The sequence below is a fragment of the Juglans microcarpa x Juglans regia genome, chromosome 1D, assembly GCF_004785595.1.
Source record: "Juglans microcarpa x Juglans regia isolate MS1-56 chromosome 1D, Jm3101_v1.0, whole genome shotgun sequence".
Classification (NCBI taxonomy): Eukaryota; Viridiplantae; Streptophyta; class Magnoliopsida; order Fagales; family Juglandaceae; genus Juglans; species Juglans microcarpa x Juglans regia.
In genome coordinates this window covers 44,098,796-44,114,217 of record NC_054594.1, presented here as the reverse complement: position 1 = coordinate 44,114,217, position 15,422 = coordinate 44,098,796, and the positions used below count along the sequence as shown (strand labels likewise).

General features: G+C 35.0%; 3 protein-coding genes across 3 annotated transcripts; 2 read left to right on the top strand and 1 right to left on the bottom strand.

The window, feature by feature from the left end:
* The first annotated feature begins 1,855 nt into the window (after positions 1-1,855).
* On the top strand, positions 1,856-7,877 carry LOC121259751 (DEAD-box ATP-dependent RNA helicase 15-like). Its single transcript, XM_041161478.1, has 12 exons — positions 1,856-2,081; positions 2,232-2,350; positions 3,314-3,414; positions 4,133-4,305; positions 4,529-4,760; positions 4,920-5,038; positions 5,528-5,584; positions 5,686-5,870; positions 6,855-6,999; positions 7,110-7,193; positions 7,330-7,393; positions 7,590-7,877. The coding sequence occupies exons 2-12, from the start codon at positions 2,238-2,240 to the stop codon at positions 7,598-7,600; spliced, it is 1,284 nt and encodes a 427-aa protein (XP_041017412.1). The 5' UTR covers positions 1,856-2,081; positions 2,232-2,237; the 3' UTR covers positions 7,601-7,877.
* A 1,979-nt stretch (positions 7,878-9,856) lies between these two features.
* On the top strand, positions 9,857-12,061 carry LOC121260455 (RHOMBOID-like protein 5). Its single transcript, XM_041162341.1, has 5 exons — positions 9,857-10,622; positions 10,927-11,090; positions 11,174-11,337; positions 11,418-11,674; positions 11,803-12,061. Exons 1-5 carry the CDS (start codon positions 10,336-10,338, stop codon positions 11,861-11,863), a joined length of 933 nt encoding a protein of 310 aa, XP_041018275.1. The 5' UTR covers positions 9,857-10,335; the 3' UTR covers positions 11,864-12,061.
* Positions 12,062-12,257: 196 nt separating this feature from the next.
* Positions 12,258-14,942, bottom strand: LOC121247984 (DCC family protein At1g52590, chloroplastic; the record flags this gene model as incomplete). The annotated part of the gene is made up of 5 exons (XM_041146369.1): positions 12,258-12,484; positions 12,602-12,694; positions 13,070-13,177; positions 14,091-14,148; positions 14,693-14,942. Coding segments are annotated over 5 exons (591 nt in total), but the record flags the coding sequence as incomplete, so codon positions are not given.
* Between the last annotated feature and the right edge of the window lie 480 nt (positions 14,943-15,422).

The window sequence follows — 15,422 nt, the reverse complement described above, 5'->3', positions numbered from 1 at the left end:
CGGCTGGTTCGACGATTTGAACCAGGTTCAAACTAATACCTATTCCAATCGCCGAACCGACGGATGTCGATTTCAACTTATTTCTATCACCGGCCAACTGGTTCTCTACCAATTTCGGCTGTTTCCATACTCCGATAATTGGTGTGCATCAGATTTCGGCCGGACCCTACTTTAAACAATACTACTAATAAAAATAATAAACTTGATTGGATCAATGGTCGACAACGATTGAAAGTAATTTAATACAAGCATTAATCCTAAGAAAGTATTTATACTATACCATTAACATAATTATTTTGATTTGACTCTTTTGTTCTGTATTTTGGGTTGTCGCAATTTTTGTAAAATCTTGAATATTAGTTGAAACAATGATACACATACATACATACATCATTTTTTTACACGTTTATACGTTATTTTATAAAAACGTAAATATGATTATATAAAAATTGTTAGTATGTATATTATTTTCCATTATAATTGTGCTATTCCTAGCCTTCGATTTGGCACACATATACACGTTGCGAATGTGATAGTTGGATTAACGTTTGCCATCTCAGCTAAAAACCACGTGAATGGTAATAAACTTGTTGGGACACTTGGAGTGTCTGACTTAGGTGAACAAAAATAAAATGGTTCAAGTTAGGATATTTTATTAAATTTTAAAAAATTAAAGAAAAAATATTGAATAAAAATATTACATTTTAAAAAAAAAATTTGAATATAATCTTTTAATATTATTTTTATTTTGAAGTTTGAAAATATTATATTTATTTTTTATATTTTGTTTTAAAGTTTGTAAAAGTTGGATTGATTTTTGTGTTTCAATAATGATTAGGTACTAATTATATAAAAAGGTTAAATATTTGAATAGTGAAAATATTTCATCTCATTTCATCTTATCTCGTCTCATTATTATAACTTTTTTAAATTTTCATACAAAATACAATAAACAATTTAATTTTTTCAAATCTCAAAATAATAATAATAATATTAAAAAATAGAGTTTGTCTACATAAAGTTTCCAAATGAGGACTGTTCATGCAAGTCTATACAGTTATGTTTAAAAAAATTTTAAAATTACAATAATCTCATTTCTAAAATTATTTTTTTTTCATTTAGCTCAATTCATCAATGAGACTGCACACGCAATCCCCACTCAAGACTGTAAATAAAATTTCTATAAAAATAATATTATAATAATATTTTATTCAACTTTTAATTTTTATCTCAATTTATCTCGTCTTAACTTATTATGCAAACTGCACTTAAAAATTATTTTATGTTTAATGATATTTGAAAATAAAATTATAAAAAATTTAGATAATCTCATGCCTCATCTATCCAAACTTCCCCTCATCATTGATTTGGGTACTAATAATCTAAGATTTTACAATTAGTCGTGGGCTATGAATAAGATGACGCCCGACCTTTAATAGCTCATAAAGGGTTCGTGTGCGTCCAAGGACTTGGGCCAAGCCCATCCTCATGGTCATTAATAGAGCTTGCAGAAAACAATGCCCATGATTTTTTGCGTTTGTACTCCTCCGTCAACTTCTCCTCTTGAACTGTTCTTTCGCCAATATTGAAGGACGAGTAATTTAATCATTATCTCAATTTTTATTATATTTTTTTATCTAATATTAAATGATTAAATTTTATTTATAAACTTATCATCTAATATTATATTATAAGATAATAAAAAAATAATAAAAAGAAAAATGATGATTAGATTTTTTTCAAGGATATACGAGAAATTTGTGTCACAGGTAAAAAGAATGTGATCTTTTGTGTGCAAACTGCAAAGGCAAAGAAAGGACAATTTCGTCAAATTCGCCAATACCTATAGTTATAGCTTATATGATAATATCTTCTCCGGTCTTATCCAACCTAGTCTTCTCTCCGTCTCTCCAAAACCCTAGATCCTGGGTCCCTCCCTGCCTCTTTCTCGGGAATTTTCATTGTTTTTTGTTGTTTAATTTTACAGACGCTTCAGCCACTCTCGGTGTCGGAACGACGGAAACCATAATACACTCTCTCTCTCTCTCTCTCTCTCGCTCTCTCACCGATAGAGCTGAAAGGTTAGCAAAGACAAACTATCAACTCTTCCTCCATTTCTAATTTTCTATACCTGCTAATCTTTAGATATTTATCCCAAAAAAAGAAGGAAGGAACACTAGCCTAATTTTCTATATATTCGATTCGTCTTTTTTTCCCCTTTTTGTGTGTAGAGGAAGATGGGTGAAGCCAAGGACAACGACTACGAAGAAGAGCTCGTCGACTTCGAAGATGATGACCCTAAGGCCCCCGACTCCGCCTCAGCTAGACCCGCAGCTGATTCCGTCAAGAAGTCAGTCTCTCTCTCTCCCTCTATCTCCCTCTTAGTGATATTCGATTTCCGATTTATGATTTGTTTTCTGTGTTTGTAAAGAGACTTGAAGAGTAATAGATTGGAAAAATTTGTTTCATCTCTTATGGAGGAAAGCCTAGCCTTGCCTTCGTATATTCATAACATTTTTGAACTAGAGATTAAGTCAAATAAGCTACAGTTATTTATCAAACTAATGAAGAGGATTATAACATACCTTCAGATAAGGATAAGGCCAGGGCTAAGAAGCATGGCGATAAAGATGAAAACAATTCAAAGGAACAAATTGATAGTGATCTGATGGGTTATTACTCGAAAGAATGAAATAGAATTTCGGCGGGTTATGTTTTTGTAGAATTCTTTTCCATTTCAAATATGAAAAACCCCACCGGACTTGATCATGTAATGGAGTAAGCCTTAGCAAGTGTGGCCGTTTTGATTACGGAATCTCCCATTTAATGAAAAGTGAAAAACCAAATAGTGAGGGCCTGTGATCTGTAGTCTGGTTTAAGGTAGGACGGGATTGAGATTTTTGGTCTGGTCAGGATATGTCGTCACACTTGCCCAAAACATGCTTTAAGAAGTTTTGGACTCTTAGCCGATGTGCTGACTTTAACATTTATTCATTGTTGTCTGGCGATTAGGTTTACAGGACCATCTGGCTGTTGCAGCTGTTCTTTGGCTGTCAAATTTTTATTAAAACTAGTATATATATATATTTCAATTTTATTCGGTTAGTTTCGTGTGCATGTTGTTTAAGTACTTGATTCTGTGATTTTATTATGTTGGACATTCCAATTTGGTGTGAGAACCTCCACATACATAATTTATTTTAAGAAAGATATCGTATTTCTAGGCTTTTTTATTTTCATCTAAATTTTTTGGACTAAGGTGTCAACTTCAGTTTTCTCATCTGCTGGATATACTTTTCTTTTTCTGGTGTAGGGGCTATGTTGGGATTCACAGTTCGGGATTTAGAGACTTCCTGTTGAAACCAGAGCTTCTTCGAGCCATTGTGGATTCAGGATTTGAACATCCATCAGAAGGCAAGTTCTAACCAATTTTTTTTTGTTATATCTCAGTGGGTAACAATATGCGTGCTGAATTGTTGAAATTTGGAAGTTCCAACATTTTTTTTCAGGAGAAATGGGATGCTTGTTGATTTTAAAATCTCATAAATTTTCTTCAAATTTGGCTTTGCTTTTATAGTCTTGCACTCATGCTATGTTTCATTTTGTTGGTTTCTTGCCTCTTTTTCTTTTAGTTTGGAAAATCTTCTTGGTCTAATTTTGCTGCTTCTGTCCACGGTGGCTGATTTGGGTACTAATTCTAGTTTTGGCCTATCTTATAAAAAAAAAAAAAAAATTGGTCTATCTTGATCAAGTACCATGCATTCTATTCTGTCCAGATGAGTCTTGGGCCGTCCCTGGGTCGTTGCGTAATTTATTTTTGATGTTTGTGATGGCATCTGGCTTGCTATTTCGTTGATAGTACTGATTTGGATTGGTCATATGACTCAAGAATTGACATGTTTTGGTTGCTTACATGCTTGCCGCATCCTGTCCAATCTTGCATATTATTTGTGCTGGCTGTCTTTGATATTTTTTCTTCTACTCTATATCTTTTGCAGGTAATTACTACTGCCATATTCATGATTTGGGCCAGAAAACTGGTTTGATAAACCTTTCCATTAAAAGGACCTGGACGGTCATTTATACTTAACTGAGGATTCGTCTGCTGCAATTTTGTTTGGTTCTTCAATAGTGCAACATGAGTGCATCCCTCAAGCTATCCTAGGAATGGATGTCATCTGTCAAGCAAAATCCGGTATGGGGAAAACTGCTGTCTTTGTTCTATCAACTCTTCAGCAGATTGAACCTGTTGCTGGTCAAGTGGCGGCTCTTGTTCTTTGCCACACAAGAGAACTAGCTTACCAGGTTGGTCCAATGTTTGTTATAGTAGATTAATTCCCTGTGGTGGTGCTATAGTCTCCAAAAATGATAATTTGCACTTGTCTGTGTCTCAATGTTGGAATTTTTAGTCAGATTTTCCATGTGTATATGCATTTCCTAAAAACATTGTAAGTTTGGTATTTTACAGAATTTTACTTGTAAAAAAAATCCTGTTAACATTCTTCTTTTGTTCTTTTAACCTCTACAGATTTGTCATGAATTTGAGAGGTTCAGTACATATTTACCTGACATCAGGGTTGCTGTCTTCTACGGTGGTGTCAATATCAAGAGTCACAAGGATATGCTAAAAAATGAATGTCCTCATGTTGTTGTTGGAACACCCGGACGAATATTGGCTCTAGGAAGGGATAAAGATCTTGGATTAAAGAATGTGAGGCATTTTGTTCTTGATGAGTGTGATAAAATGCTAGAATCACTTGGTATGACCATCTTCTTATTCTTCTTCATCCTTTACCTTGTTTACGTATTCCTAAATCTGAATTTTGCAATTATCTTGTTTCATTTACTGCATTCTTATGAAGTTAACTGGATATTTTCTTATGTTAAGTTATTTTGTTCTCCTTTTGTTTCTTTTATAGACATGAGGAGAGATGTGCAGGAAATCTTCAAGATGACTCCTCATGACAAGCAAGTGATGATGTTTTCAGCAACTCTAAGTAAAGAGATCCGTCCTGTTTGCAAAAAATTTATGCAAGAGGTAGTGTTATGCCACTTTTTCTTGGTTGCAATGAGAATGCACATTTTTGATATGATTGTTTTCAATGTCATTGCTTTGCTCGTTTTATATCAGTTGTGCAGTTGTGGCATAGCGTCCAATTTGCCTGCAAGGCAGTCAAGGCTGGAACTTGTAGTATTTGCAATTTGTTTAAAAATTTGTTTTTCCTAGTTTGCACTTTTTTCTTTGGGTGTGACCCAATCCTTGAAATTTTGGCCATGTATTTTAGTGATGGTGTTCATGGGGCCCAAGTGAGGATATTGGTTCATTCTAATATTACTGGGTAGTAGTTGGACGTTGCTGGTATTTCAGGCATGCAGAAGTCAATATATATCAGGGTCCAGAACGATTGATTTCTCGGGTGGTTGCTGTTCCTTTATTTTAAATGTTTCCCCCCAACTCCATCGGTGTTGAGTTCTGCTTTCGGGAGAATTGGTATATTGACACAAATTAAATGGATGTCATTTTCAGCCAATGGAAATTTATGTTGATGATGAGACAAAATTGACTCTTCATGGTCTTGTACAGGTATCTTTAAAACATTGTTGCAATCTTTCTTTTTGCCAATTGACTTTTTCGTTGCTTCTTCAAATAATTCCTGCCTTCATTTCAACTCAATCTCCGTGCAGCACTACATTTTATTGAAAGAGGCAGAGAAAAACCGCAAATTGAATGATCTTCTTGATGCATTGGACTTCAATCAAGTTGTTATTTTTGTTAAAAGTGTTCACAGAGCAGCTGAGCTGAACAAGTTACTTGAGGAGTGTAACTTCCCCTCTATTTGCATCCATTCAGGAATGGCTCAGGAGGAAAGGTATGTATTCCGTTGCTTGTATTCACTTGGCATGTAATTTATATGCTAAGTTATGCGCACTACCTAGTCACAATTTTCTCAATGCTGGAATGTTGCTTGTGTTTATCTAATATTGGGTAGAAGCTTCTGTATCTTCAGGCGGTGAGGCTGATTTTGGTTTTGCTTTATTACTGGGATGTGGGAGTCTTGAAAATGGTTGCATGGCACCATATTTTTAACTTTGCGAGATCTATTTGGACTTAACGTGTAAAATTAACAATACAAGTAGGGAAGAAAGTCTACAACATAGTGATGACAGTACAGGGCAGGGATAACATGGAAGCATTTTGATAATATTTAGTACTAAATTGGCTCAATCAACAGATAGGGATGAAATTTAAACCTGACATATGTAAGGGACCAAAATGGTATTTTAGCCCTTTTTTTAAGAGGTTGGCAATCTGGTAATGGTCCATGCCAAGCTTTGGATTACCAATCTGGTATTTGGGATCTGGGGCCAACAAGTGGATTGGTTGAGGGCCGTTGCAGTGGGCAATGGGTGATCTGGAGAAGGGATTTATGTTTGTGAGGAAGAGATATGCCTGTTCTGGTGGCTGGGTGATACTTACTAGGAGGGTGTTGATCAAATCTGTATTGGTCAGTTTTTTGGTACCCACCAGTGAGTCCCAACCCGATGATGTCAGTTTTCCTAGTCCCATCTAATGTAATACTCTATAAATGCTTCCTTGCCATATGTTTTAGTTTCTTTTGTAAGTAGAATGTTTAATGATCAGGTGTTTAGCCTCGAGAATTTAGATTTCATATGAATATTGCTAGAAATGGATAATGAAAGTGACAAACTTTTTGCTTATTAGCAGAGTGACTAGTTTTCTTGGTGGTTGAGAGAAATGATCTTTCAGGGATATTTGAATTTACTCTCTTATCTCTTTCCTTAATGGAGGGGGTAGTTTAGTTGGTGGCTGATTCTGTATTGGTTTTCTTCAGGTTGAAACGTTACAAGAATTTCAAGGAGGGGCAATCAAGAATTCTTGCGGCAACAGACTTAGTAGGAAGGGGGATTGATATAGAGCGTGTTAACATTGTTATCAACTATGATATGCCAGATTCTGCTGATACATACCTGCACAGGGTACTTATTTTATTCAAGACCTCAAATAATCTGTAAATGGTTTGTAATTATTCACTAGTTTTTACTGAATTTGCTTCCTTTGTCGCCTGGGGTTGACATAAACTCCACAGGTGGGCAGGGCTGGCAGGTTTGGTACCAAGGGGCTTGCAATCACGTTTGTCTCATCTGCAGCTGACTCAGATGTTCTTAATCAGGTAATTTAGACATTTCAAATTAATGCGCTTATAATATATCCTTCATGATGTTATTCCCTTCGATCCCATTATTTACCCTTGATGTTGTTTATTATGCTTGCCTATTAATGTCATACTTCACATTGTTGTTTTTCAGGTTCAGTCGAGGTTTGAGGTGGACATAAAGGAGCTTCCCGAGCAAATTGATACTTCAACTTACAGTAAGATAACCTCTTTGATAATGTTGGTTTAGCTTTTGACCAAAAAGATTGTTAAAATAGCTTATTAATTATAACATGTAATTATGTCAATCTTGCGAGTTGGGGATTGGATTATATTCAAAGGACCCTGTAACTGCTAATTTGATTCCTTATGTTTTGGTTTTTGCAATTTTTACCCATCTCGTTTTGTATGCAGTGCCATCATGAGGGATTGGTTTATGGTGGAGAACAAACCTGTATGCAATAGTGTTCCCGATGATGGATGTCAGCGGGCAGTTGTGTTAGTGACAGTACTGTTGTTTTTAATGTAGAATCTTGAGATTATTCGGCGAAGGATTAGAAGAATTATTCTGATATTGTACTCCCGTGTTTTGACGCTTGTAATTCTGGGCCAAGCTTTACTTGCTTAAATAGGACTTTATGCTATCGGTACTAAATTACTAATTTTATTAGATGTTTACTTGAATCTTAAACTAATTTATTAGATGTTGGTTTGTTTATTTTTTTGGTTGTTTTTGTTAAGTTATTTTTATCCCCCGTGTTTGGTATTACTAACGGTGTAACCGGTCCGGTTTGGTCCGATTTTAAACAAAATTTAGGACCGAACCAGTATGTACCGATTTTACATTTTTTAAAATCGATTACGTCTCGGTTACTCACTTAAACCGGTACCACCGGTCTTTGGTCCGGTTCAGTTTTTTGTTTTTTTTAAAATATAAAAAATATTTAATAAAATGTTATTTTTTATGATAAAATGTTAGTAATAATTTAATATATATATTATGTTTAAAGTATATGATTAATTAAATTTTTATCTTTAAGATTAAACTTTTATTTTATAAATTCTAATAGTATTATCTTATATATAATTATATTAATAACATATGATCAAACAAATTATAAATGTTCGTATTTAAGATTAATATTTTATGTTATAATTTATAAATTATAATATGAAATTATTTCATATATGATATAATTATATATATTATATATAAAAATTTAATATATAATTATATATTTAATATATAAATATTTTGTATAATATATAAATTAATTTATATATATAGTTTCTCCAACCGGTCCGGTTCGGTTCCGTAAATTACAGAGTCGAAACCGGATTAGATCCAGTCGATTTTCATAATATAGGAATTGTTTCTGGATTAGACCGGTTTTTTGGTTTAAATTTACACCCTTAGGTATTACATGGCCTTTACTGTACAATTGTGTTTTTGTTCAGCAGTTAGTATCATTTGTGTATTCAAACATATTATACACATCATCTACGCGCAGCACACACTTAAACATCAATTATATTAAGAGAAGTGCTATAGCCAAAGAGGGAGTATATAAAAGTAATTTCATAAATTGACGTGATGTTATGTGATCTGTTAAAATTGTTTTACAATAAAAGTAATTTTATAATTTGATAAATCACATCATACCATATCGGTTTGTGAGATTATTTTTATATAAGACTAATTTCTCTTGTAATAATGATTAATGAAGTTGGGCACGGTTTCTATTAAATCCTCATTATTGGTTTTAAGAAATTAAATCTTTACCTTATTATCTTCAGGGTCCATACCAGTGTTTTGGATTTTGTATCGTACTGATCGGTATGGTCGATATTTTTCGTACTGACCGTCCGGCCAGTACAAGTACTATACATGTTTCATATTGGCCGTACCAGCATCAATTTCGGCCTGTACCGACCTATATTTCAGCCTGTACCGGTCGAAGTTTCGGCCACTGTTTTTTTTTTTTTTCAAACTACAAGCTTATTTTGGAATATAATTTTTATATATAATTTATTTATATATCGACTACCCCGAAACGCTATTCTGAAACTGTATCGGTATCGAAATATTTCGTTTCAGTGACTTGACCGGTACAACATCCGGTACCATATTTAAAACATTGGTTCAAACAGTACCTAATCTTCGTTTCTGGAGCCAATAACGTTTGAAATCTTAATGATAGAATAAATTATGATTTTCTTTCAAACTTGGGGTTGGATGACTAATGGCTATTTCATAATTTGCTTATTGTATTGTTAAAATGGTGATAATTTGAGGGAGAAAAGTGACTTTGTGGTGCCGTTGTTGGCACTTCTATTCTAGGCCCCTTCCCGGCTGCTGCAGCACTCCCAATTAAAGTTTTAAGACTATCTTGATCTGAATGATCTTATTTCTTTGACATTTTCAAAATGCATTTAACATCTTTGATGCTTATGGAATTTGTGATATTTTCGGTTCTTGCTATAAATGGCTTCCACCATAGGTATATTTGTTAATAGAAATAATATTTGTAATCATAAATATGTAAATATTGCGTATTTTTTTTAAAACTTATAATTAAATATAAGATTTATAAAAAATTAATTAATTTTTTAATAATAAATCTCTTTTTAAAAATAATTATACGATATTTATACAATTAATAATTGTATCTAGCATTTCTCAATAATATATCTAAACAGCAGTGATAGTTCCCAAAGAGAAAAATTGTAATAAAATATCTTCGCACGAATCAAAAAAATAATTTATTAAAGGTTTACTTGCTTAACTGATGGCTCAAAATTTGCCATTAATTTCGGAGAGACATCTAAAGATGTAGATCATACTATATTTAACGTTCTTCTGACAAAGGTACTAAATGATATAACATTGTAAATTTCACGTAGTATTTAATGTCGTGTTTTTCTCTTTTAAAATCGAATATTTTAATTCAGTCAGAGAATTGAAGATTCCCTCAATTTTAAGAACCTATTCACAGCAAAAGTACCTAACCTAACTGCCAACCCAACAAAGACCCATTCCTTGCCACCCATGGCTTATTTCTCTCCCCGCGTCCTACCTTCTAATAATGGTCTACAGACGAAGCTCTAACGGCTGCGCATAGGCGTCGGTGTGGTGTGCACTCTCCTCACCGTTGCCTGTATGGCGAAGAGGCCTCCATCGCCATGTGACATTGAGGCGGGACCTCGAGGAACTCGGCCACCTCTACCACCGTCGCCACATTTTCAACCTCCAACCCCTAAGACATGGCTCTCGTGGCTTGTGCCTCTCATTTTTGCGGCCAATATCATGATGTTCGTGTACACCATGTACGTGAATGATTGCCCGGCAACAACCGGAGAGAAGAAGTGTCTGCTGTCTGCGTACTTGGGGAGATTGTCTTTCCAGCCCTTCACGGAGAACATGCTCCTTGGCCCTTCCATTACCACGTAAGACGACGTCTATTTAATTCGGCTTTGGTTTCTTAACCTTCTTAAAAGACTTCTGAATTGCAAACACCCCCCACCCCCAACAACATATCTTCATTATTTTGTGTTAATGTACATCCTTAATTTGATGCATTTCAATTTATTCAAACATGTAAAATAGATCCTTTTCACAAAACTGAACATTGAAAAAGCCTGTTCAAAATAATTATATATTCATGTCAAGCATCGCCCCTAGCTAGAGGCGGACATTGGTTATATCTGTTAGTGTTGAAGATCATCCATATTCTTAAACTTGATTATACAGGCTGATAAAACTCGGAGGTCTTGAGAAGAAACTAGTGGTGGAGGAAGGTGAAGGATGGCGCCTCTTGTCCTGCATGTGGCTTCATGCCGGAGTTATCCATTTAGTTGCTAATATGTTGAGTCTTCTATTTATAGGAATCCGGCTTGAGCAGGAATTTGGATTTGGTAAGAACCTTGATATGGGGTTACGCCTAATCTGTTTTGGTATTCTCAATCTTCGCTAATTTTCTATCTCTTGGATTTGGCAGTGAGAGTAGGAATCTTGTACGTGCTTTCTGGTTTTGGTGGAAGCTTGCTATCTGCTCTTAATTCTAAAACATCAATATCAGTGGGCGCATCTGGTGCTCTTTTCGGGCTGTTGGGAGGTGTGCTTTCTGAGCTTCTCACTAACTGGACAATCTATGAAAACAAGGTAAGAGACTCAAAGCTAAGGTTCAAACTGTAAGCAACAATAAGGTTACTATTTCGTGGTCCTGATACCTAATTATACAGTTGGCAGCACTTCTAACTCTGGTGCTCATCATTTCCCTCAATTTGGCCGTCGGGTTTCTGCCTCGCGTCGACAATTCAGCTCATATCGGAGGATTCCTGTCAGGATTTCTCCTCGGCTTCATTCTTTTAGTCCGTCCTCAATTTGGATATGTAAGCCCCAAACACATTCCCCCAGGATATGATATAAAGCGCAAACCCAGGCACAAGACCTATCAGTACCTGTTGTGGGTGACGGCTTTAATCATCTTAATTTTTGGGTAATTTACTAGAAATTTTCCTTCTTTTTGAACTTTTAGATTAGTGCAGTTATCCAATATGGAAATGATCCAATCTCAGCTAACCTCTTTCTTTTTCTTATGTTTTTCTCTTCCCCTATATTTGGCAGCTTTGCATATGGCAGTGTCAAACTATATAATGGCGAGACCCCGTATATTGTGCCTATCTAAAGCATCAATGATCAGCTGGATGGTTTTGCCAAGCTAACTGCCTATTCTTCAAGCTTTTGGAAGTATTACACCAAAACTGCATATACGAGAATCTGAATATTACGCGCGTAGATATGTGATTGAGCACCTACTGTTTCTTTACTGAGGACATTATGATGAGATTTTTTTTTTGATAAATAACATTATGATGAGATTTCATCTTGGTTTGTTTCTTTCCTTTATCTTTAAATAACCCCGCACGCAGTAACCTCCGATAAGTTAATGTACACATCTGATCTTTCATAGCTTTTTGAAACTTTGCCTTGCTTGGTAAAAGGGATAGAACAAGAAATACAGCGAAAAGATTGAAATATGAGAAGAAAAAGAAATTCAACCACACCAATCAGTAACAGGATTATACACAAGTTTTTTTATTCATAAACATGAATATACCTTCATTCCATTCAGACAAAACAATAAATGGTTAACCTCCTGGGGTAATATTATTTCTGGACTTTACAATATATAGAACATAGGCTAAGTACAATGAATTTAGCTGTTTATATCTCACAGGATTCTGAGCGGCCGAAAAATGTGTAACGGTTGTCTGCCACGTTATCGTATGCAAAATCCCTTATGAACCTGCAGTCATCCATGGCAATGGATAAATAACAGAGTTACAGAGCAGCTCTGACTGTTTCCCTTAGCTTCAAATCTGAAGTCCGAATCTATAACAGAAACTGGAAAGGCGGTACTTACAGCGGCACAAACTGTAGAACAAATGCTAACTGGGGAAATGGTATATCTATGTAATCCATTATCTTCAGCACAGCTTCTGACTTGATGTATGATCTGAAATCCACCATGGTTTCTCAATTTCTTCAGATGACATCTCTAGGGCTATCTTCTACGGTATTTTAGTATAAGCAAAATTGTTGAACCATTAGCATTAAGTAGCTGGTCTACATAATAACATCTTTTCTAAAAGAAAAAACTTTGTAGAATCCATTTGGTTGATGAGAAGCATGGAAAGTGAAGAAAATTTGGATTGTCACTCGGTTAGGAATTGTTAAATGTAGAAACTTCGTTTTTCTGTCCATCTTCTTCTCAACCAAATGAACTGCTATGGAATATTTGATGATTGGTAATCAAATTTGGTCAGCTACGCTTGGGGAATTGATTGTTATTGATCACAATTGAAGTTAATTGAACCTATGATATACAAACCTATCCTTTTCAACAAGTACAACACTGGAGATATCATCAGGAGCCCTCCCTGACCTCCTAAGTAATTTTTTGCCTGCATCGCTTTGGAGAGGTTCGAACCTGATTCTCCTGCCAATATTCAGAGAAAAAAAAGAGATCAAACAAACAGGTTTTTAGTTGTAAAATTGAACCTAAAATGTGGTGAGGAATCCCTATTCATGAAAAATAAGAAAGTGCACCATCAATACACACTTTTTTTCCTCATGGGAAAGCCGTTCTCTATCTATCATTTCAGTAGAACTCATATTATATCATTACATCTCTAACAAGAATTTACTTTTAAATAGTTTCAGAGATAAATTAGTTAACGTCCACTACAGTCAAGTTTAGTTTCTTAACTCCACATCTTAAATGCAAAGTATAACAGCTCATGATAATCTCTACGGCGTCAGACCTCCTTTATCATCTCCATTTGATTGTCAAGACCACCAATCATGTCATATGTGAAGAGTCTAAATTTTCAACTTTCATCAGATTTACCAGCAGATTTATTTTAGCAAGCAATATCATGAGTAGCACATAAGTTCAATTATAGCAACTCTGGTTAATGGACGATTTTTTTTTTTTTTTAAAGAAAAGTTAATGTTCTTGTTAGTACGCATATCATACTTTCCTTAGGGATGAACTTAACCAAGACATTGGGATGAAACTTAGTATAACAAAATCTCGTAGCAAGGTGATTGCAAAGGACAAATAACTTCATGATAGGATGATTCGAAACATTTGGCATGAAGTGTTCCTTCCTAATTTCCTAAAAAAGTTCGTGTTCTACCGAACATCATGAGTAAAGTGGTTCCTTTTTCGATCTCTTCATACCTCACTAATGTTCTTAACATATATATAACGCCACTTCAAAAATAGAATTCACTGCTTGCCCCTAAATATATTACATGTTATGAGCCATAAGACCAAATTTCGTGAGTAAATGATGAATTGAAAAATCTGAGCAACTGTTAGAATTTCAAAGACGATCGAGGCTTACCTATTTCGATCATTTTCACTCACAAACCTCACACCTCCGTTACACAAGTTGCATACACCTGCCAAATACAAATTTAGCAAACAAGTTTATTGCTGTATACATCAATCAAACGAAAAACTGAGCAGAATCATTTGTGCTATTGGCAGCAATTTCCCAATAACTCAACCTATTTGAACTCGGCAAAATAAATCACATAATTTCGTGATATATAAAAGCTATAACAAAATTTGCGTTTCCATTCATTCTATGCGTGCGTCTGCAGAGCTTACTTACTCCAAGTTATCGGTCAAGCATAAGCCTAATCATTGATTTGGCAAAAGCCCTTGTATTCTTTATTCCTGGACTATAAACTACTCACAGTTTTTAGTTCATTGGAAGGAGCTACTTCCAACCGTTCAGCTCCATCTATAAAGTCAACACATAGCAAAACAAAACAACTAAAAATTTCTGGTACATAGTGTTCCCAAAGGTTGCGTTTTTTTCCGTGTCCATCAACACTCATGGAATCAAAGTAAACCCAAAACCAATTTCATGGTAGAAAACGATGTGCACAAAAAGGGTTATGCAAGCACGGCGGTAGGGTATGGTACAATGAGCCATACCATCAAACAACATGATGGGCCTCGCGTCTTGTTCGAAAAAGCTCGAAGTTGCTTCAACCCAGTCCACGGCATGACCTCCAGGAGAGGATAGAGTAGCGAACGTAGTGACTCTATGTCTAATGGGCGCAGGGCGCGGCGCCCATAATCGAGCGCACCCACCCGGAGCCAGTAGGGTTAGAGCCATGAAGGCAGTAGTGTTCCCCAGCAAGCTGTAGGCTTCAGCTACTGAAATAAACAGCGCAAAGCAGAATTAAAAGATAATTGCATCATTTATCAGAGCGTTTGTTGAAACGCTGAGTTGACGACGTGGCTCCATTGTTTTGGTGTCACGTGTAGATTCAAAAATCACTGGAAATTTTTCTGGGTGCCATGCCGGCTCTGTAGTATTTAGTGGCTCTTGTTTATTTAACGTTATATCACTTTTACCTAATCATTCAAAATTTAAAGTTTATATTAGATTATTTATCACACTCTCTATAATAATAAAATATTATTATTTTTTATTTTTATAATTAATTTTTATTTTTTAATTAATTCTATTTTCATAACCTCTTATAATCTCCAACAATCATATTCTCATAGTGCATAGCGGTTGGAGACTGCATATAATCTCATTTCAGCTTTTTGAAAGCAATTTACAGGTTCCACCATTGCTCTTCTTCATCTACATCAATTTCTTTTCAGAAAATAGAGTCCAAACCAATAAGAAAAAAAAAAAACCCATAGACGA